Source organism: Vipera ursinii, assembly GCF_947247035.1.
Source record: "Vipera ursinii genome assembly, chromosome: 5".
Classification (NCBI taxonomy): Eukaryota; Metazoa; Chordata; class Lepidosauria; order Squamata; family Viperidae; genus Vipera; species Vipera ursinii.
This window is the reverse complement of record NC_139518.1, coordinates 97092034-97115605: the sequence shown is the minus strand read 5'-3', so window position 1 is coordinate 97115605 and position 23572 is coordinate 97092034. Positions and strand designations below refer to the sequence as shown.

The 23572-nt window shown below is 43.3% G+C and overlaps 1 protein-coding gene across 4 annotated transcripts in view; it reads left to right on the top strand.

The window, feature by feature from the left end:
- PRXL2A (peroxiredoxin like 2A) overlaps positions 1-23101 on the top strand; it is a 29818-nt gene extending 6717 nt beyond the window's left edge. Inside the window, exons 1-6 of one of the 4 annotated variants that reach the window (XM_083364275.1) lie at positions 3402-3420; positions 7786-7956; positions 10914-11008; positions 19312-19452; positions 21185-21349; positions 22479-23099. In XM_083364275.1, coding sequence (XP_083220401.1) covers positions 7788-7956; positions 10914-11008; positions 19312-19452; positions 21185-21349; positions 22479-22589 — 681 coding nt within the window. In that variant the 5' untranslated portion in view covers positions 3402-3420; positions 7786-7787 and the 3' untranslated portion in view covers positions 22590-23099. Of the gene's footprint in view, positions 1-3401; positions 3421-7785; positions 7957-10913; positions 11009-19311; positions 19453-21184; positions 21350-22478 lie in introns of those variants that run through there. The other 3 variants (XM_083364272.1, XM_083364274.1, XM_083364273.1) reach the window with 3 other exon arrangements.
- Positions 23102-23572: the final 471 nt, after the last annotated feature.

Below are 23572 nucleotides of genomic sequence, written 5' to 3'. Positions count from 1 at the left end.
CCAAGGGATGCGGTGGCTCAGTGGGTTAGGACGCTGAGCTTGTAGATCAGAAGGTCGGCAGTTTGGCGGGTCGAATCCCGAGTGCCGCGTAACAGAGTGAGCACCTGTTACTCGTCCCAGCTTCTGCCAACCTAGCAGTTCGAAAGCACGTAAAAATGCAAGTAGAAAAATAGGGACCGCTCCGGTGGGAAGGTAACAGCGTTCCGTGCGCCTTTGGCGTCTAGTCATGCCGGCCACATGACCACGGAGACGTCCTCGGACAAGCACTGGCTCTTCGGCTTTTAAACGGAGATGAGCACCGGCCCCTAGAGTTGGAAACGACTAGCACGCATGTGCGGGGGAACCTTTACCTTTACCTAATCCCATTTATATCCCGCCCTTCTCCGAAGACTCAGGGCGGCTTACAATCTAAGAAGCACAAATCAAATGTGCTTAGCAATAGCCTTCATTCTATGTATATGCCTGCTTATTAGGGCTTTCGCCCCCCCCCCCCAGCGGCATTATTACAAAGTCAGCTTAATTGCCCCCAACAATCTGGGTCCTCATTTTACCTACCTGGGAAGGATGGAAGGCTGAGTCAACCTTGAGCCTGGTGGGACTCGAACCTGCACTAATTGCAGGCAGCTGGTGTTACTTAAGGAGGCATTAGTTACAGGTAGTCCTCAACTTACGACAGTTTCATTTACTGACTGTTCCAAGTTACAACAGCGCTGGAAAGAAGTGACTTCATTTAACGACTGCGGCGGGAAAGATCATCAAATGGGGCAAAATTCACTTAAATGTCTCACTTAGTGATATAAATTTTGGGCTCAATTGCGCTCGTAAGTCGAGGATTACCTGAGCTAATGAAGTTAAAACTTAAAAAAAACTAACCAGAACTTACAAGGTAGAGCATACAAAATAAAGCGTACGAGGTAAAAAGATTACAATCATTTTTGCCCTAGTTTGTTGACGGCGAAATACAAATTTTACAAGCTGTAAAAACAAACTTCACACCAGGAAGAGTTACCTTGGGGGTTGTTTTTTTTTTTTGATCGGTCAGAACGGGGGTGTAGGTTTCATTTTTAAGGGGTGCAGTAAAGATGGTGTTTTACAGACTATTTCAGGGGTCTTCATACTTGGCCCTTTTCTGACTTGTGGACTCCAACTCCCAGAATTCCTCAGCCAGCGTGCCTGGCTGAGGAATTCTGGGAGTTGAAGTCCACAAGTCATAAAAGGGCTAAGTGTGAAGTCCCCTGGACTATTTTACAGGTTCAGTCAGATCGTATTTTACAGATTAACCTTCCTCGAACTATATTCTTTATAACAAGCTGATAATTGTGAAGACGTTAAGAGCTGAACTGGCTTTAAAAGTTCAATTAGTTGTGTCAAGATCCTTGGAAGAATATTTTTGCCAATCATGTTCTAAAGGAACACGGAGCAACAGCTCTTAAATTGCACCAAGAAGATTTGTGTTTTTTACTCCTTTTCATTTCTGCGTTTTTTAGAGAGGTATGGCACATCGCTGTTAACTTATCTTTTTACGTCCATATTAGCAACAGAGTGGAGTAGAATTGGAAGTTACATTCGTAATTATGCCTTCAAACCATGTTTCCTCCTTTGCAAAATATTTGAAGGGCTCTCTTCAAAATGGAATTAAATAATAATAATAATAAACTTTTAAAAAGCGTCATTTTTAAAAAGGGGTTGATTTTTGCACCCACCTTGCTTTTTAAAGCCATGGCATAATCACCTGAAAGCATTAAGCTATGTTTAATTTAGTTGCAGAAAGCAATTCTAAGCAACCCTTCCTTCGTTAAATAAAATTAGGCTGGGAGCTAAGGCTGGGAAAGTTTTCAGGATCTGCTAAATTCATGCAGTATAATCCGCAATCAAGATTTGCAATCGTGCTGACTGTCTGGTGTTTGCATCCCTGCTAGAATTGTTGCAAGCAAGAATAGCAGCAAAACCTTGAGTGTATTCAGATTCATTGTGTCCAGTGTCACCACAGTCAATAAACAATACACAAATACACAGTTGTTTAAATCATCCTCCCCCCCCCACTTGGTTTCTGAATGTCTTGTGCTTCCAACTCCCACGGCATGAGGTCATCAGCCTTGCTATCTGGGGATTATTATTATTTTTAATTCCGTTTATATCCCGTCCTTCTCCGAAGACTCAGGGCGGCTTACAAGCTTAGCAGTAGCCTTCATTCTATGTATATGCCTGCTTATTAGGGCTTTCACACACACACCCCCAAGCGGCATTATTACAAAGTCAGCTTAATTGCCCCCAACAATCTGGGTCCTCATTATGGGGATTTGAGTCTTAACAGAAGTGGAAGATAATGATTTTTCAAATTCTTTTTCATTCCTCCCTCTCTCCTTCCTTCCTTCCTCCCTCCCTCCCTCCCTCCCTTCCTTCTCTTTCTTCCTTCCTTTTCTTTCTTTCTTTCTTTCTTTCTTTCTTTCTTTCTTTCTTTCTTTCTTTCTTTCTTTCTTCTTCTCTCTCTCTCTCTCTCTTTCTTTCTTTCTTTCTCTTTCCTTCCTTCCTTCCTTCCTTCCTTCCTCCCTCCCTCCCTCCCTCCCTCCCTCCCTCCCTCCCTCCCTCCTTTCTTTCTTTCTTTCTTTCTTTCTTTCTTCTTTCTTTCTTTCTTTCTTTCTTTCTTTCTTTCTTTCTTTCTTTCTCTCTCTCTCTCTCTCTTTCTTTCTTTCTTTCTTTCTCTTTCCTTCCTTCCTTCCTCCCTCCCTCCCTCCCTCCCTCCCTCCCTCCCTTCTTTCTTTCTTTCTTTCTTTCTTTCTTTCTTTCTTTCTTTCTTTCTTTCTTTCTTTCTTTCTCTCTCTCTCTCTCTCTCTCTCTCTCTCTTTCTTTCTTTCTTTCTTTCTCTTTCCTTCCTTCCTTCCTTCCTTCCTCCCTCCCTCCCTCCCTCCCTCCCTCCCTCCCTCCCTCCCTCCTTTCTTTCTTTCTTCTTTCTTTCTTTCTTTCTTTCTTTCTTTCTTTCTTTCTTTCTTTCTTTCTTTCTTTCTTTCTTTCTTTTCTTATGATTTTAATTAACATTTGTAATTGACACCTTCTTACCTACTTGTGTATCCTGTCCCAGTTCAGATCCACTCCTTTTGATGGACCCACCCACCCACCCGCTCTCAGTCCCTAGGGAACTGGGTCCTTTGCTTAACAGATTTACTAACCATCCAGGCCTGTTTCCACCCAAGACGTGTTGGGTAAGTTTGCTTGGAGCAGTTCACTTGAGAAGAACGCCAACGTTCTTCTGGCTGGCAGCCAGCCTGTCCTACCCACGTTTTGTCTCGGAGGGGCAGGGTATTCATCTCTCCTTGTTCGCTCAAGACTTTTTCATCCAGAACTTGCCTTCAGCTTGCCCGGATAGCTCTTGACACCTGAACTGGGAGGTCTTCCAACGTTTAGCATCCATGTGAAAAGCTGGTAGGTGTCTCCTCTTATTCCTATGATACATTTGGAATTCAAGCCCGTGAAGAGTCTCCTCCGATGCATTCTGTGCTACTTCACACTGGCGTTTCCTAACAGAAGGAAAGACTGCTTGGTGGAGTTACCCCTGTCTTGTCCAAAATTGGGTGAATGTTGCACCTTCAGCGGGAAGGCGCTTGACTTGAGTTTCATTTACAGCCATTTACAGAAAAGGAACACTGGCTCTCTGCCACTGAAAGCCAGAGGGCCTTAGGAAAACTGAGAATTGTTAAGGATAGTGGAGAATTCGCAAATTCTGGAGCAGCGTACAAGGCAGTAGAGTTGAGACAATGGGAGAAGGATGTATGGAGCTGCTGATACTTGTCTGTTTTGCTTGCTGTTGTAAAGGAAAGGTAGATTATAATGATATTATAATGATTGGTGGAGCAGTGGGCTAATGCTTCCTTAAGTAACACCAGCTGCCTGCAATTAGTGCAGGTTCGCATCCCACCAGGCTCAAGGTTGACTCAGCCTTCCATCCTTCCCAGGTAGGTAAAATGAGGACCCAGATTGTTGGGGGCAATTAAGCTGACTTTGTAATAATGCCGCTTGGGGGTGTGTGAAAGCCCTAATAAGCAGACATATACATAGAATGAAGGCTACTGCTAAGCTTGTAAGCCGCCCTGAGTCTTTGGAGAAGGGCGGGATATAAATGGAATTAAAATAAAGTAAATAAATAAAATAAACGCCATACTTTTAGTTTGATGCAAGCCATTCCTATGATGCTTGGATTCCTTTATTCTTTTGAAGTCGAAGCGATAAGAGCACACGGATTCTATACCCTTACAAGCAAGGGAGAACAATGACGCGAAGAAAAGCAACCCTGTTTTTTTGCAGGGGAATTTCATTCCAGATGATCCTCGACTTACGTTCCCAGTAATTTCCATTGCTAAGCCAGGCAGATCTAGAGTGAATCGCGTCCCGATTTTGCAACTATTTTTTGTGGGTTTTGGCCACAAATCACTGCGGTTGTTAAGTGGGTCAGATGGCTGTTAAGCGAACACACTTTCCCCCATTGATTTTGCTTGTGGCAGGCCAGTTGGGAAGGTCACGAATGACGGTCACCTGAGTCCAGGACACCTCTTGCCTAGAGTCCGAATTTTGAAGTGACCATGGGGATGCTGTCATAAGTGTAAGGATGGTCATAAGTCTCTTGTAACTTCAAACAGTCGCTCCGTAAAGGATTGCAAGCTGAGGACTTAGCTGTGTAGCTAGTGCTTACTTTGTGGTCTTAAGCACTGGGTAGGTTTCACAGTTGTTGCAGTGTACCAAACACTCTGGAAGATGTACATAAAGGTAGATGAAGCTCCTTTATCCAAGTTCAGACTATTGATTCATATAAGATTTCAGTAGCTGCCACAAAGAAGAGGGGGGTCAACTTATTTTTCAAAGAACCAGAAGGCAGGAGAAGAAACAACGGATGGAAACTGATCAAGGAGAGAAGCAACCTGGAATTAAGGAGAAACCTCCTGACAGTGAGGACAATTAACCAGTGGAACAGCTTGACTCCAGAAGTCTTGGCTGCCCCATCACTATAGGTTTTTAAGAAGAAACTAGACAGTCACTTGTCTGAAATGGTATAGTTCTCCTGCTTGAGCAGGGGGCTGGACTAGAAGACCTCCAAGGTCCCTTCCAGATTTCTATTTCTAATTCTGTTCTATTCTATTCTATTCTATTCTATTCTATTCTATTCTATTCTATTCTATTCTATTCTATTCTATTCTATTCTATTCTATTCTATTCTATTCTATTCTATTCCATTCCATTCCATTCCATTCCATTCCATTCCATTCCATTCCATTCCATTCTATTATTACTATTCTATTCTATTCTATTCTATTCTATTCTATTCTATTCTATTCTATTCTATTCTATTCTATTCTATTCTATTCTATTCTATTCTATTCTATTCTATTCTATTCTATTCCCTATTCTATTCTATTCCATTCCATTCCATTCCATTCCATTCTATTATTACTATTCTATTCTATTCTATTCTATTCTATTCTATTCTATTCTATTCTATTCTATTCTATTCTATTCTATTCTATTCTATTCTATTCTATTCTATTCTATTCCATTCCATTCCATTCCATTCCATTCCATTCCATTCCATTCCATTCTATTATTTCTATTCTATTCTATTCTATTCTATTCTATTCTATTCTATTCTATTCTATTCTATTCTATTCTATTCTATTCTATTCTATTCTATTCTATTCTATTCCCTATTCTATTCCCTATTCTATTCTAATTCTAATTCTAATTCTAATTCTAATTCTAATTCTATTCCATTCCATTCCATTCCATTCCATTCTATTCTTCTGTTCTTCCTGTTGCCAAGTTCAGGAGACACTACAAGACAGATTTTGAACAGGGTGGATGTCAAAACATTTTCCTATTAGTTGTGTACTTCTGTGAAACATCAGGACATTAGTGAATTCAGGTGGCGTTGCAACTTTCTCTTTGCAGGTAGCATTAATTAACGCTCATAGCACCAAAGCATGCATCAATGTGACAGTCAGCAGTTTTCCAGGTTAATGATAATCTTGGTGTTCCCCTTATACACGCACAATTACACACGATTGTGAGATGAATAAAGCTGTTTAAAAAACCTGCCTAAACACTGTCACAAACACTTGACAAGGGAATTTATATTTCAGGAAAACTGGGAATGGTGGATGGTTCAGGGTTTTTAAGTTTTGAACTACATGGTCGGCCGAAACTAAGAACCTATCCCATGGATATAAAACTGAATTGTGAAGTAACTAGATGAGGTTCAAAGAATTCAAGATCTGAGCATCTAGAGCAGGGGTCTTCAAACTTGGCCCTTTTATGACTAGGGGACTTCAACTCCCAGAATCCCTCAGCTACCAACGCTGGCTGAGGGATTCTGGGAGTTGAAGTCCACAAGTCATAAAAGGGCCAAGTTTGAAGACCCCTGATCTAGAGAATGCTTACATTGGATAAAATTGGTTCCATCAGTAAAAATATGATTCAGATATTAACCAGTTGTGGACACAAAGTTCTCAGTCCAATGCCTAGTGTCTTTGGCAGGGTTACGTGGATTTGGTTGTGTTGTATAGCGGGGCTCCAGAAACAATCCCTTTTCTGTTCTGAAATCCACTCTTCTTTTTCCCCTCCATCCTAGGATAAGGATGATCATGACTGCCTTAAATTATCGTTGTTTTTATCAATGGGTGTGGGTGTGCATGTATACATATAGATTACGCCTATCAGGTCTGTGTGAATGTGCACATGGAATCCTCTGTGTAAACATCTGAGATGATTCTCTGCTTCCCAGCTGGTGGTTTGCAACATTGCACAACCATGCCGTGCTTTGGAAGATTATCCCAGGAAGATTTTGATAGCTTCCAAGGTCTAGCTTGAGAAAAAAAAACCTCTGACTCAAGTGTCCCTCTCTGGAAACTAGTTGTCTATGGAGATTCTCCATCATCCAGGTCATAGAATGGAATGGAATAGAAGAGAATATAATACAGAATAGAATAGAATGCAGAATAGAATAAAATAGAATAGGAATAGAATGCAGAATAGAATAGAATAGAATAGAATAGAATAGAATAGAATAGGATTAGGAATAGGAATAGGAATAGGAATAGGAATAGGAATAGGAAATAGAATAGAATGCAGAATAGAATAAAATTAGTGTAGAGTAGAGTAGAGTTGGAAGGGACCATCGGATGTTCTTGCTTTGACAACAGATGAAAATGCAGCCATTTTACTCTCTTGCTTTTAGAGTTAGTTGATGTTTGGCCGGGGGGGACAGGTGGCGGAGGTTGAAGTAGGACATGGGTAGGCAACCTCGGCTCTTTTATGACTTATGGACTTCAACACCCAGAATTCCTGAGCCAGCATGGCTGGCTCAGGAATTCTGGGAGTTGAAGTCCATAAGTCATAAAAGAGCCGAGGTTGCCTACCCTTGGTCTAGACTCTTCTTAAAAGCCTCCACCGACGGAGAGCCCACAATTTCCAGAGGCAAACTGTCAAGTCATTTGACAGCCCGCCCCAGTATCCAGCTTTGCTTTTTCAAAGCATTTTTGGTTTTTTGCAGGGAAGCGAGCAAAGTTATTTATCAAATGAGTAATACTGTTGTTGAGGGGGGAAAAATATCACATGGACGTATCTCTGTAGTCACTAGGAGCTGAGCCTGACTCAACAGGAACTTTTTATTTACCTTCCCTTTGTTCTTTAATGACGTTCATTCCTTTTCTCTCTCCCTCACCTTTTTTTTTTTTAAAAAAAATTTTTTTTGGAATCTTTGGGGCTGCTGGTGTAATCGCTCTTTTCCTTAAATTTTTCTAGAGATGACTTTCCCGATCGACTTCTCAGTAGCCATGTGGACTCTGGGACTCGGAGCCATCGGGGCTGCCGTGACAGGGATGATCCTCGCCAATACGGATCTGTTCCTCCCTAAGGCAGAAAACGCCTCGCTGGACTTTCTAGAAGAAATTGATCTCAAGACTCTGGGACAAGGTAAGATTGGGGGTGGGGGGTGGGGGGCAGGGGTGGGGAAAAGAGATTCTTCACAAGGTCCTAATTGCAAATTGTACTGGAGAGATGAATTTTCCTTTTTTTTCCCCTGGAGTGGATAAAGGGCTAAAAGCATACCTGAGAGTTTACTCTGTTAGAGAGATTTAGAGCAAGTAACGTTCCTCCTTTGGAAAGTTAGAAAATAGGAATAGGAGTAGAGTAGAGTAGAGTAGAAAGGAGTGGATCTGTCTATCTCTATACTTATATAGAGAAATAGTTGAATAGAATAGAATTAGAATTAGAATTAGGAATAGAATTAGAATAGAATAAGAATAGAATAGAATAGAATAGAATAGAATAGAATAGAATAGAATAGAATAGAATAGAATAGAATAGAATAGAATAAGGAATAGAATTAGAATTAGAATTAGAATTAGGAATAGAATTAGAATAAGGAATAGAATAGAATTAGAATTAGAATTAGGAATAGAATTAGAATTAGGAATAGAATTAGAATAAGGAATAGAATAGAATAGAATTAGAATTAGAATTAGGAATAGAATTAGAATTAGAATTAGGAATAGAATTAGAATAGAATAAGAATAGAATAGAATAGAATAGAATAGAATAGAATAGAATAGAATAGAATAGAATAGAATAGAATAAGGAATAGAATTAGAATTAGAATTAGGAATAGAATTAGAATAAGGAATAGAATAGAATTAGAATTAGAATTAGGAATAGAATTAGAATTAGGAATAGAATTAGAATAAGGAATAGAATAGAATAGAATTAGAATTAGAATTAGGAATAGAATTAGAATTAGAATTAGGAATAGAATTAGAATAAGGAATAGAATATGGGAATTTAGAATAGAATAGAATAGAATATATAAAATAATAAAATAAAAAAGAATAGAATAGAATATGGGAATTAGAATAGAATAGAGGAGAATAGAATAAGGAGAATGGAATAGAATAGAATAGAATAGAGGAATTAGAATGGAATGGAATAGACTAGAATAGAATAGAATTAGAATAGAATAGAATAGAATAGAATAGAATAGAATAGAATAACAGAAAGAATAGAATAGAATAGAATTAGAATTAGGAATAGAATTAGAATAAGGAATAGAATAGAATAAAATAGAATATGGGAATTTAGAATAGAATAAAGGTAAAGGTAAAGGTTCCCCCGCACATGCGTGCTAGTCGTTTCCGACTCTGGGGGCCGGTGCTCCTCTCCATTTCAAAGCCGAAGAGCCAGCGCTTGTCCAAGGACGTCTCCGTGGTCATGTGGCCGGCATGACTGGACGCCAAAGGCGCAGGGAACGCTGTTACCTTCCCACCGTAGAGGTCCCTATTGTTCTACTTGCATTTTTACGTGCTTTTGAACTGCTAGGTGGGCGGAAGCTGGGACGAGTAACAGGCGCTCACTCTGCTACGCGGCACTCGGGATTCGACCCGCCAAACTGCCGACCTTCTGATCGACAAGCTCAGCGTCCTAACCCACTGAGCCACCGCGTCCCTTAGAATAGAATAGAATAGAATAGATAAAATAATAAAATAAAATAGAATAGAATAGAATATGGGAATTAGAATAGAATAGAGTAGAATAGAATAAGGAGAATGGAATAGAATGGAATAGAATAGAATAGAATAGAATAGAATAGAATAGAATAGAATAGAATAGAATAGAATAGAATAGAATAGAATAGGGGAATTAGAATGGAATAGAATAGAATAGAATAGAATAGAATAGAATAGATGCGGAATGGAATGGAATGGAATAGAACTGAACTGAATTGAATTGAATTGAATTAGAGCTTGGAGGTCTTTCATATTCAAGTGATCATCCCCTAGGACCAGGGTTAGGCAACCTTGGCTCTTTTATGACTGGTGGACTTCAACTCCCAGAATTCCTGAGCCAGCCATGCTGAGGGGAAAGGGAGAGGTTTCCAAGCTGAGCCATGCTGGCTCAGGAATTCTGGGAGTTGAAGTCCACGAGTCATGAAGGGGGCCATAGTTCCCCGCATGCAGGCTCAGGAATTCTGGGAGTTGAAGTCCACGAGTCATAAAAGAGCCCAGGTTGCCTACCCCTGCCCTAGGACTCCCAAGTCCAGGTTGAGTTTCATTTCATTTCATTTACGTGTGAGATTTGATTCTCAGAAAAGAAGCATCCCCTTTCCACTCAGAATGCAAGCATGTATGCAAGAATATACGCCCTCTTGTATTCTTCAGACACAGTCCTTTGTTCTGTAGTTTGGGGACTGTGAAGGTGGGATTCAGTTTTGGAGAAAAAGTGAATTTCAGAATTCAAGTATTCTTCCAAAGCTCTCTTCGGGAGAAAGTGGGGTTAAAATAGCACAGAGCTCCTTCAGCCTGGTGCCTTTCAACATATTGGATTACAATTCCTGAGAAGCGTGGCTGTCTAGAAGGCATCAGGCTGGCCTAACAGATGGGAATAGAATTAATATATCTGCTGATCATGTCTTCACGATTTACGGGTACACTTTGGACTGATCTTGAAAAGCTAGGCAGAGAATTGAACGGGAAACTCTTTGAAAGTCCCAGAGTGGCAGGCTACGAATAGAAACAAATATTTGTAGGCTCGGGCATGAACTGTGGGACCCTTGGAGCTTTCTAAGCTTGTTTTCTAGATAGCATTACCGGTGCTAGTGATCCTAACCTTGATGATGTTAACCTAGTTGGGTAATGAAATGTCTGCAAGAAAACAACCAAACTCAAGAGAAGCACCAGGGACCACCCCCCCCCCCCACCGCAAGCAGGTTACACGGGAAAGTTGAGGAAACATCCGTGTGGAAGGCAGAACCCAGTCGCTTCCATCTTGCCGCTAAAACAACTCTGTGGGCTTCTCCGCGAACGTACCGGGACGTGAGGACGATTTAAAAAGGAGCTGAACTTAAACGAGATATTCCTTCCCTGCCCTTTGATCTCAAGGAGAACAGAGAACGTTCAAAGCCAAGGATCTGTGGAAGACGAACGGTGCTGTCATCATGGCGGTGAGGCGGCCTGGATGATTTTTATGCAGAGAGGTAACGCATGTCCTCCGGTAGAACAGATTCTTAAGGATTATTCTCTGTGTGTAGTTTTATTGGTTTGGTCAAAATGTAAAATACAGAGAGAGATTTTTAAAGAAAAAGCAATATAGGGGGGAGGGGAAGGAATAGGCTAGTGTAAAGAGGGAAATGAAAAAGGTGGTGGTCAGCTTCTAAAGGTCCTTGCAGACTGTTGCTGTTATCGGAGGTTCTTGACCAGGGCTCCTCAAATTTGGCCCTTTTATGACTTGTGGACTTCAACTCCCAGAATTCCTCAGCCAGGCACGTGTGCCTGGCTGAGGAATTCTGGGGGTTGAAGTCCACAAGTCATAAAAGGGCCAAGTTTGAAGAGTCCTCCCAGAATTCCTCAGCCCGGCATGCTGCCTGAGGGATTCTGGGGGTTGAAGTCCACAAGTCATAAAAGGGCCCAGTTTGAAGAGTCCTCCCAGAATTCCTCAGCCCGGCATGCTGCCTGAGGGATTCTGGGGGTTGAAGTCCACAAAGTCATAAAAGGGCCAAGTTTGAAGACCCCAGATCTTGAGGGATGATTCTGGGACTCTCCCTAATCCAGGAATGTCAAATAAGCAAGAGGAGGCCTATTTCCTCTTTTGTTAAGTTCAGGAAAATGACAGTCCAGAGAGACTTCCCCGGAAGTCACCAGATTCTAAGAATTAATTGAATTAACTGAAGCAGATTGCCCTCTTAACTGCCCCTCAGTTATTGCCTTGGCCAGAAACCCCAGCTTAGGCACTTGATGTGCTTCCTGCATTTTCTGAATGCCGACGTACCAACCAGACTTGCCCAGGCACAGAAATGCAGTTCGGATCACTTATTTTGTGGGAACCTTGTTACAAAATTGAAGCTAACTGCAGGATGATTAGAACAGAATCGCTGATAGCACAAGCTCATCACGCAAGAGAAGATAATCCTCTGGTTCGCTTATAGTTTACATTTTGAAATCCGGGGCTTCCTGGGAATGGAATAAGTGTTCTGTATGTATAGTCATATATAGACCGTTTATCCTGTTAAACACAGTTTTTGTTAGCTGAGAAAATCTGATTTTCATCCTGTATGCGCTCTCAAAGGGTGGCTAGTTACTACATGATCCAGTGTCTGCCAAGGAGCATCATAGTCACATGCTGAGGAAGATAACTCTGCTCCACTTAAACAGTGTTGGCAGATACCAAGCAAGGTGTAAATCCTATTCAGAGCTATCTGAATATGTTAGTGGAATAGCTATAGCACTTAGACTCATATACCGCCTCACAGTGCTTTACATCCCTCTCTAAGCGGTTTACAGAGTCAGTTTGTTGTCCCCCAACAACCTGGGTCCTGCTTTTACTGACCCTGGAAGGGATGGAAGGCTGAGTCAACCTTGAGCTGGTCAGGATCGAACTGCTGGCAGTGGGCAAAGGTTCCCCCGCACATGCATGCTAGTCGTTTCTGACTCTAGGGGCCGGTGCTCATCTCCGTTTCAAAGCTGAAGAGCCAGCGCTTGTCCGAGGACGTCTCCATGGTCATGTGGCCGGCATGACTAGATGCCAAAGGCACACGGAACGCTGTTACCTTCCCACCATAGTGGTCCCTATTTTTCTACTTGCATTTTTATGTGCTTTCAAACTGCTAGGTTGGCAGAAGCTGGGACGAGTAACAGGCGCTCACTCTGTTACGTGGCACTCGGGATTCGACCCGCCAAACTGTATATCATATATCATATCATATCATATATATATATATATATATGTATATATATATAACCTCAGAAAACATATATATATATATATATATATATATATATATATATATATATATATATATATATATATATATATATATATATATATATATATATATATATATATATATTTGTTTTCTGAGGTTTTCGCGGGTGCCTGTATGTGGATCCTTGGTTTTTCGGGTTTTTCCCCGCGTAGAATTAAAGGTGTAGGCGCAACGTTTCGACGGAATCCCATCCGTCATCATCAGGCTTCTGCTTCCTACTTCTGGGAGAAGCATGTGGCTCTTGCTCTTTGTTCCTCTTTTTTAAACTGCCAGAGGGGGTGTGTTCTGTGGAGGTGTGAGACCAGCCCATCCACTCAGAACACACCCCCACCCAATCAGAACACCCCCACCATTCAAAACACACTCCCACCCAATCAGAACACACTTGGTCCCCTACCCAATCAGAGCACACCTCCACAGAACACACCCCCTCTGGCAGTTTAAAAAAGAGGAACAAAGAGCAAGAGCCACATGCTTCTCCCAGAAGTAGGAAGCAGAAGCCTGATGATGACGGATGGGATTCCGTCGAAACGTTGCGCCTACACCTTTAATTCTACGCGGGGAAAAACCCGAAAAACCAAGGATCCATATATATATATATATATATATATATATATATATATATATATATATATATATATATATATCATTAGCCTTTGGTCGAGCTGTGAAATTCGAACGTGCATTAGATTGTGGAAGCTGTTGGCTATTCCCTCAAGAAAGTCAAAACTCTTGAAGCGGGCAGTGTGTCAAAAAGATCTTTTATTGAAAGTGACCTCAGCAAGTACAGGCAGGATCTAAAGTTTCCCCAAACCGTGAGGTTAACACACACACACACACCCGGTTGCTCAAACCCCTCCCAACTGCCCAGTCCCTAGGGGGCTAATCCAGAGGAGCAAAGGTGTTGTGAGAAGAGCTGAGAAGGCCATAAGAAGTTGTTCTCGGGCATCGAGACCTTGGTTCTTCACAGATGAGGCAGAGCAGATGGCCCCAGCCTCATCCCTTATGGCTGCATCACAGAAAAGCCTTGAGGTTCTCCCCCCCCCTCTCGATAGGGATTAACTGATAGATTGTCTGGATCTGTTGCAAGAACTTTTGCTATATCCGTCTTGGGGTAGGTTGTTGATTTGGTTTAGATAACATTCATTCATCTTGAGGTAGTCCTCTCACAGTTCACACCTGTTAAAATGACTGACAGAGTTGAATGAATGCACCTTGAATTGGATCAAACGGTAGCCTAGCTTGCACCCTTTTAATAAAAACCCAGGAAGACAAAATTTAAGAGAAAATTTTTATAAAATGTTTTATAGATGGCATCTGGATCCCAAGAAGTTGTCCAACATGTATCCTAATTTACAGTCTAAATGTTGGAGGTGTGGTAGTTTAGAAGCTACCTATTTTCATATGTGGTGGACTTGTAGAAATATAAAAGCTTTTTGGATTAAAATTTGGTGGAACATTCAAAAGATTTTTAAGAGAAAGTTAAAGTTTTCCCCGCAATTGTTTTTATTGGGTATTGTTGTAGATTGTGATGTTAAAGAAACTAACTTGATGTTGAACATGATAACAGCAGCACGGTTACTGGTGGGACAATATTGGAAGAAGGATAGTTTGCCCACTATAGAAGAATGGGTGTTTAAAGTTTCGAATCTTGCAGAAATGTCTAAGATTTCTGCTTATTTGAAAGATCATTCACAGGAAAGATATATTTCAGTTTGGAGGAGATGGATAGATTATGTTCAGAATAAATATGGGACTAAAAAGTACCATTTAGCTTATGAGTAGATTTTAGTGGGATATTGTTATTGGTACGTTGTTTGTAGTTATGTTAAAGGGGAGTTAAAGCGCATTATGAATTTGGTTAATTGTATATTATGCATAATTTTTATTTAGAATATGATTATTGTAACTATAATCCTGTATTTAGCTCTGGGAAGTGGGGGGAGGGAAGTGGGTGGGTTTGGGGTGGGAGGGATTTGGGGATATATTGTAAAATTTTGTTTTTGTAAAACTCTTTAATAAAAAAAAATAAAAATAAAAACCCAGGAAGATGTAAGCAGTCCAGCCTTATGGATGAGTGGAAGGAGCTGGAAAGAACGGCACATCTCCAAGTTTGACACAACTTGGATCTTTTTGGATCGGGAGCTCTTCTCCTTGACCGTCATCTGTGCACACAACAGGCCAACATTAATTCCAGCCTCTGTGCCAAGTTCTTGGACAACCCACCACATTTGAAGGACTTGGCTCCGAGAAGTTGTGGTCGTTCCATCACTGAAGGAGTTTGTCTGATGTAGGACAGGGTCTCTTGCGTGAGCAAGGGGTTGGAATGGAAGACCTTCCAAGGTCCCTTCCAACTTTCACTCTGTTAAACCTGCACAGAAAAAAGCAAGGTTCTTCCAGTGATAAGTTTAGTAAGATTTACTGGAAGACGATAGAATTGTTGTTGTTGTTAGCTGCGAAGTCGTGTCCGACCCATCGCGACCCCATGGACAACGTTCCTCCAGGCCTTCCTGTCCTCTACCATCTTCTGAAGTCCATTTAGGCTCACGCCTACTGCTTCAGTGACTCCATCCAGCCACCTCATTCTCTGTCGTCCCCTTCTTCTATTGCCCTCAACCTTTCCCAGCATTAGGCTCTTCTGCAGTGAGTACTTCCTTCTCATTAGGTGGCTAAAGGATTTGAGTTTCCGCTTCAGGATCTGGCCTTCTAAAGAGCAGTCAGAGGATAGAATAAGATTACAGAACTCTCAGCAGCTCAGCTGATCTTCTGGTGGTTGAGGCAGACGGTTTCTTCTCTTATTTACAATTCTCCCGTGAACCTGATTTGTTCTCTTGACTAAGAATACAGGAATGTTCAGTTAGTTAGGATCTAAATCGTTCTCTATGGTTTCAAGCCTACCATTACATCTTTGTGTTCCCTAACTGCCAATCCTTTGGGCGGTGAACCAGAAAGCAGCCCGGGAGAACAAAAGCTTTTTAAGCATGTCTAAATCTACATTTAAAACTGGGACAGCTGGCAGGAACAGGGAAATGGGACCAAATAAGAAAAAAAAATGACAAAAGAACAAAAGGCTTTAATTTCTAGGTGTACAAAAAGGCAGGGACTTGAAAACATGGGAGCCCAAAGAAGGAACGGTGCAAGCTTAGCAGAGATACGGTAGCAGCTTATTAAACTGGAAGTAGGCCAGGTATCTCGTGGGAGGACTGGTTTGAACTGGCTTAGCTGGAGTTATTGATGCAGGCTCGTAAAGCAGAGGCAGTCGGGGGGGGGAGCATAATCCTTGGCAGGGCTTGCCAGAGGGAAGAGGGGATAAACGTTTTTTTTCTGCAAAGCGCCTGAAGGCAGGAGAAGGAGCAACGGGTGGGACCTTGTTCAAAGAGAGATACAATCTAAAAGCAAGGAGAAAAAATTTCTTCGCAGAACAACTGTAGAAGGGTTTGCCTCCCGGAGTTGTGGAAGTTTCATCACTGGAAGAGATTGGACAACATTTGTCCAGGATGAAACAAGGACCTGCCTTGGGCAGGGGTTAAGACTAGAAGATCTCCAAGGTCCCTTCCAGAACTAAGACGATTAAAGGCCCTGGTGTTCTGTACCAGCCTGCTACCGGCCCTGCAGAAAAGGCAGGGACAACCCCTTTACAAACGGCAAGAGGCTGGAATTAAGCCTGCCAAATTTATTAACATACAACAGAGCAAAACAAGACATGAACCATGAAACAGGAGCTATGAAATAGGAACTATTCAAGCGGTTGCCTTCAGCAAACCAGCCCTCCCACGCATTCCCCTTTTATACAGTTCAGGGCGTGGCTTCTCTCTGCCTCCTTCCGAGGTGCCCCATTGCCTTCCTCTGTTTACTCCTGATTGACTGCCTCCTGCGTCGGGCGTCCTTGAACAGGGCCAGCTGTGGGTCATCTTCATCCACGCTGTCAGGCTCACACAGCTGGGTCTCCGTCGTGACCAGGTGGGAGGGGCCTGGCTGAGGGCTCTCATCAGCAAGCTCTTCAACACCCCCTCCTCCTCTGAGTCATCCGACCCAACTGCAGAACCCACAGGCTGACCCTGAATCACAACACCTGGAGACTAAAACATATGAAGAACGGTTGCCGGATTTGGGAATGGCCAGTCTAGAGAAAAGAAGGATGAGCGGGGGTGGGGCATGATAGCACTATTCCAGTAATTGAGGGAATGCCACAAAGAAGAGGAAGGAGTCAACCTATTCTCCAAAGCTCCTGAAGGCAGGACAAGAAACAATGGATGGAAACTGATCAAAGAGAGAAGCAACCTGGAATTAAGGAGAAAGCTCCTAACAGTGAGGACAATTAACCAGTGGAACTACCTGCCTCCAGAAGTTGTGGATGCTCCATCACTGGAGGTTTTTAAGAAGAGAGTGGACAGCCACTTGTCTGGAATGATATAGGTTCTCCTGCTTGGGCAGGGGGCTGGACTGGAAGACCTCCAAGGTCCCTTCCAGCTCCATTCTGATTCTGTCTTACGATTGTACCGCTCAACCGAAAAGCTGAGCGTGAAATCAGATTCCTAAGGCCAGGAATTTCTTATCAAGAGGATGGGATTTGCAAGCGCATTCCTTCAAGAGCAAAATATGTGACGCGGCCCCAAAACGTAGCACGATGTCGAAGCAGAATCTTACACTGAGATATATCATCCCTTCGTGTTTTAAGTGACTCCTGTTTGGCCACATTTGTCTTATGTTTCCTTACCTGTTTTCCTCTGCGTGGAAAAGTAACGCATCAGATGTGCTGCAAGCCAGAAGTCTCATTCCAGCAATCTGATTTTCCTATGGTGGAGGAGGTTTATATTTTTATTGCTCTGTGTGTGTGTGTGTGTGTCTGTGTGTGTGTGCGTGCTTAAGAGCATGAATCCCTAGAAGCAACCTGAAGTTGTTAACCCCCAAATACAAATGCTCGCTCTTAGAAAGAATTAAGGCAAGGCAAGCTTAGATCAGTTCTTAGGAATATTACCTTACAAGCATGCCCATTGCTTGCTCGCGGCCCCCAAGGAGCTTTTAGTAGATATGTAGATTTAGCTGGGCAGCTGGAAAGGAAAAATATCTTATGTTTTTTTACCTTCTGCTTAGGAATTTGAAGCAAAATTCCTTTTGAGTCATGCTGCACTTTGGTTTGAATTCACGAGCACATCCGTGGTAATTTTCTGCTGCTGCCTTTTCGCAAGATTTTTTTTTGTTTTTTGAATGGACAGCCTAGCCTACAAAGCTGGGATGTTGTAGTGGTTTCTCTTTATTTATTACATTTATACGCCAAAGGCGACTCTACAGATGTTGATTAAAACACCTTATAAAACATGAAAGCAATAAAGACCTTAAAATTAAAAATGCAATTAAAACTTAAGGCAGGATAGAGAGGGAGGGAGCAAAGTACAGAAAGGATACAGGTGGGGTGTGTTCTGTACCAGCCTGCTACCGGCCCTGCAGAAAAGGCAGGGACAACCCCTTTTACAAGAAGGCAAGAGGCTGGAATTACGCCTGCCAAATTTATTGCTACAAAAACAAATAGAACAAGACACAAACCAAGAAACAGGAGCCTTTCAAGCGGTTGCCTTCAGCAAACCAGCCCTCCCACGCATTCCCCCTTAAATACAGTTCAGGGCGTGGCTTCTCTCTGCCTCCTTCCGAGGAGCCCCATTGCCTTCCTCTGTTTACTCCTGATTGACTGCCTCCTGCGTCGGGCGTCTTTGAACAGGGCCAGCTGTGGGTCATCTTCATCCACGCTGTCAGGCTCACACAGCTGGGTCTGCGTCGTGACCAGGTGAGAGGGGCCTGGCTGAGGGCTCTCATCAAGCTGTCCAACCTCCTCAGCAAGCTCTTCAACACCCCCCTCCTCCTCCTTCTCTGAGTCGTCCGACCCAACTGCCGAACCCACAGGCTGACCCTGAATCACAACAGGGTGTTCCCTACTCTGTTAGGAGCAGAGCCATTAAAAATCGTGGTGGCGCGGTGGTTAGAATGCAGTATTGCAGGCTAACTCACTGCTCACTGCCAGGAGTTCGATCCTGACTTAAGAGTGGAGCCGTGGCGGCACGGTGGTTAGAATGCAGTATTGTAGGCTGACTCTGCCCACTGCCAGGAGTTCGATCCTGACCAGCTCGAGCTTGACTCAACCTTTCATCCTTGTGAGGTTGGTAAAACGAGATTGTTGGGGGAGATAGGCTGACTCTACAAACCACTTAAATTCAAGTAATTAGAGTAAGTATTCAAACAAGCTCCTATTAATCCTAATTGCATCTTCTTCTAATGCTAGTCGCCCTCCTGCGGTTATTTCCATTTATTGGTTACAATAATAATCCTTCCCCCCCAACAATTTGTCATCCTCTTAATTGCTTAAGCCCCACAGCCCGGGCAAGGAAGGTCATAACACGGAGCCAAATTCACTGAACAAATGTCTCACTTAACAGCCTCTTTTGAATAGAGCCAGTACTGCGGGCAACTCACTACCTTGGCGATGGGTGATGGTGTTTTTACTGAACTCGTCCTTTCGTTTGTAGGAGGCCTCTGAGCTGTCCTCTCTGAAACCCCAACTCGATCAGGCTGGGGTGCCACTTTATGCTGTTGTGAAAGAGAACATTGGGACGGAGGTGGTCGACTTTCAGCCATATTTCAAGGGGGAAATATTTCTGGATGAAAAGGTAGGTGGGATTCTTGAAGTGGATTAAGGGTGGGGTGGGGTGGGGGAGAGATGGGCTAAAACCTACATTGTTCAGTTCACTTGTTCCCTTGGCAAATGCTGGTGGCATTTGGGAATCAGGTTTTCTGTATGCTTGGAAAAGGCCTGCCCGTGGCGTGAACCTTCCCAGATGAAAGCGGTGAGGGTGGGGTTTTTTTGCAGTTCTGGGTGACCATATTCTCCAAAGCACCAGAGGGCAGGGCAAGAAACAACGGATGGAAACTGATCAAAGAGAGAAGCAACCTGGAATTAAAGAGAAACTTCCTAACAGTGAGGGCAATTAACCAGTGGAACAGCTTGCCACCGGAAATCGTGGGTGCTCCATCACTGGAGGTTTTTAAGAAGAGACAGGACAGTCCCTTGTCTGAGATGCTATAGGTTCTCCTGCTTGAGCAGGGGGCTGGACTACAAGACTTCGCAAGGTCCCTCCCGGCTCTATTCTAATCTTCGAGCCACCTAATTTTATGAAAAGGAACGGCGCAAAGATAGGCAAGAAGGGAAGAGATGTTAAAATAACCCAGCCTTGATTACTCTACTAATTATTTTTTTAAATTCGTATGCTGCGCATCCTACCTAGAGGAGACCGGGTGGCTTACAGCCAAATGAAAGCGGCGAGATAAAACATTTTAAAAACAAGAAAACAATAAACATCGACATGAAAATTGACTTAAAATGAACAAGGTCGGGTTCGATCCCATTTCTTTTTTTTTTCTTTTCCCCAAGATCAGCAAATTTTGGGCTTAAGGTGGTCGTTTTCCAGTGGGTCTTCCCTAGGTAGAGAGCCCCCCACCCCCCCACACTCCCGGTCCGTTTTTCTTTTTTCTTTTTATTTATTTATTTTATTATTTATTTATTTAATTTATATACCGCCCTTCTCTCAAGAGACTCAGGGCGGTTAACAGGGCAATACGTAAAAGACAGATACAAAAGTTAAAATTATTAAAACATGATTAAACAGTGCCCATATTACAAATTTAAAATTAAAGTCATAATAACAAACCCACCCCGTCCCATCAGGCCAGGCCCGCTTCCTTAAAGAGATGGGTTTTAAGGTCGCGCCGGAAGGAGCGGAGGTCGGGCGCCATCCGGAGCTCTACCGGAAGATGGTTCCATAAGTCCGGTGCACCCACAGAGAACGCTCTCCCCCTGGGGGCCACCAGTCGGCATTCTTTGACCGGCGGCACCCTGAGGAGGCCCTCTCTGTGGGAGCGTACTGGGCGGAGGGAAGTTGACGCCGGCTGCAGGTGCTCCCCAAGGTATTCTGGACCCATGCCATGGAGGGCTTTGTAGGTCATTACCAACACCTTGAACCTCACCCGGAAGACAACTGGCAACCAATGCAGCTCGCGGAGCAAAGGTGTAACACGGGAGTATCGGGAGATCCCCGACACAACTCTCGCGGCTGCATTCTGTGCCAGCTGGAGCCTCCGAGTGGTCTTCAAGGGTAGCCCCATGTAGAGAGCGTTGCAGTAATCAAGACGAGAGGTCACGAGCGCATGAGTGACCGTGCGCAAGGCATCCCGGTCTAGATAGGGCCGCAACTGGCGCACCAGGCGAACCTGGGCGAACGCCCCCCTAGTTACAGCTACAATATGGACTTCTAAAGAGAGCTGTGAATCTAGGAGGACTCCCAAGTTGCGAGCCCTTTTGCCACCGAGTTCCTCTCATCCCTTTTTTTTCCCCCTTTCCCCCAGAGGAAATTCTACGGCCCTCTAAAAAGGAAGATGCTGTTTCTGGCCCTTTTCCGCTGGAACGTCTGGAGGAACTTCTGGCGTGCTTGGAGGAGCGGCTACACCGGCAACCTTGATGGAGAAGGCGTGATCCTAGGAGGGGTGTTTGTCATCGGCCCAGGGAGACAGGTAGAGAGCGGACAGGTGTGGCTGGGAAGGCAGCTGTTACTGGGTCTTCTGTCCCCGTGGCCTGGCGGGCTCAGGTCTCTGTGGCCTTCAGCCCACGAGAGGACCTTCGCGATTGGCTTTCTCTTCCGGATTGAAGGATTTCTCCTCCTCCCTCCCTCTTTCTCTCTCTTTTTCTATATTTCCCTCTTTCTCTCCTTCTCTTCCTCCCTCTCCTCATTCTCTTTCTCTTATCTCCCTCTCTCTTTCTCTCCTGTCTGTCTCCCTCTTTTCTTGTTTCTCTCCTTCTCTCTCCCTCGTTTTCTCTCCTCTTTCTCTTTCCTTCTTTCTCTTTCTCCTTTTTCTCTCTTTCTTTTTCTGCTTCTCTTTCTGTCTCTCCTTCTCGCTTTTCTCCCTCTCTGTCTCCCTCTTGCTATCTTTCTTTTTTTCCTTTCTTTCTCTCCCTCTCTTTTCTCCCTCTCATTCTGTCTCCCTCTTGCTATCTTTCTCTTTTCCTCCTTCTCTTTCTTTCTCTCTCTTTTCTGTCTCCATCTCTTTTCTTGTTTCTCTCCTTCTCTCTCCCTCGTTTTCTGTCTCCTCTTTCTCTTTCCTTCTCTCTCTCTCTCTCATTTTTCTCTTTTTCTCCTTCTCTTTCTGTCTCTCCTCGCTTTTCTCCGTGTCTCCCTCTTGCTATCTTTCTTTTTCTCTTTTCTTTCTCTTGTTCTCTTTTCTCCCTCTCTCATTCTGTCTTTCTCTCTCTCCTTCTCTCTCTCTCTGCCTTTCTCTTGTTCTCTATCTCCTTCCCTCTTTCTTGCTCTCTACCTCTGTCTGTCTGTCTCTCTCTTTCTCTCTCTGTTTTCACTTCTTTTATATGTTATTTTGGAGATGCCATCCTGTTCCTTGTGTCGCAGAACGTTAGGAATGAGGAACCTCTGAAACCAGATTCCTTCTTTAAGTTTGTAAAATTTAACGTGGAGAACTGGAAGTTGATAATATTGATGCTTTAAAATTTGAAAAAAAAATCTCGCTATAAAATTCTTCCTAAGCCCAGGAGGGGATAACCTAGGTAAATTGTGGAGATGTTAAAAAGTCTTCTGATTGTAGTTTTTGGAGACAGCCCTGTTCCTGACCACTGTTTCTTTTTTTTTTTTAGGGGCTTCTCTTGGAACACCATGAGAAAGAATTTGGAGACAAAGTTAGCCAGGATGCTGTCCTTGAAGCTGTTAAGAAGATCAAAGCGCAACCTTCAGACCGTGGAGAATAAAGCACCCTTTATTTCTTTTTTCTTTTTTTTGCAAATGCTAAGCGTTGCCATGCAAACGTGGGCCTTATCTCTGCCAGGTTCTCAATTTCTCACAAATAACCTCAGCATAAAGTCCACCCTTCCTAGTCGCTCTTTCTGTCTGTTCTTCAGATACCGCCGATTCCTTCTTTTGTCTTTGTTGTCCTACTGGGTTAATGAAAGGCCAGGTCTGAAATTGTTAAGGTCTGACCAAGATCCTTCCCAGTTGGAACGAAACATTCAGGGGTATCGGGGTGTCAAGAGGATGACAGAAAGCTTAATAAACGTTGTTTTGAAAGTTTAAATGCTGTGGGGTTTTTGTCATGGTTTCGAAAACCCAAGTTTGCTCACCTGGTACTTTCCCTGTCTCCAATGAGGTCTAGTTTGGCTGGATAACGTCAAACTAGACATCATCTTAAGAAATGGTAAGCAGCCTTAACCTGGAGGTACTTTCAGAATCTCATGCCTTTTTGATAATAACCACATACGGACATCTCTTACTGGAGCATCCCTTGGACTCAGCAGAACTAAAGTAGGAATGTTCCTATGACGTAACAAGGTGTTGAATGGTGGCTGGGTACTCTGCCCTCAGCAATGGAAAGGTGACTTTGGAGTGAGCGCCTGTTACTTATCCCAGCTTCTGCCAACCTAGCAGTTCAAAAGCACATAAAAAAGCAAGTAGAAAAATAGGAACCACTCCGGTGGGAAGGTAACAGCGTTCCGTGCGCCTTTGGCGTCTAGTCATGCTGGCCACATGACCACGGAGACATCCTCAGACAAGCGCTGGCTCTTCGGCTTTGAAACGGAGATGAGCACTGGCCCCTAAGGTCGGAAACGACTAGCACGCATGTGCGGGGGGACCTTTACCTTTACCTTTTTTTAAAACCTCAGGGTTCTTATCGAGATGGTGGGGGAGTTCTGCGTGGTCTCTATAGCGCTAAATCAATCCAACGAGCAAAGATTTC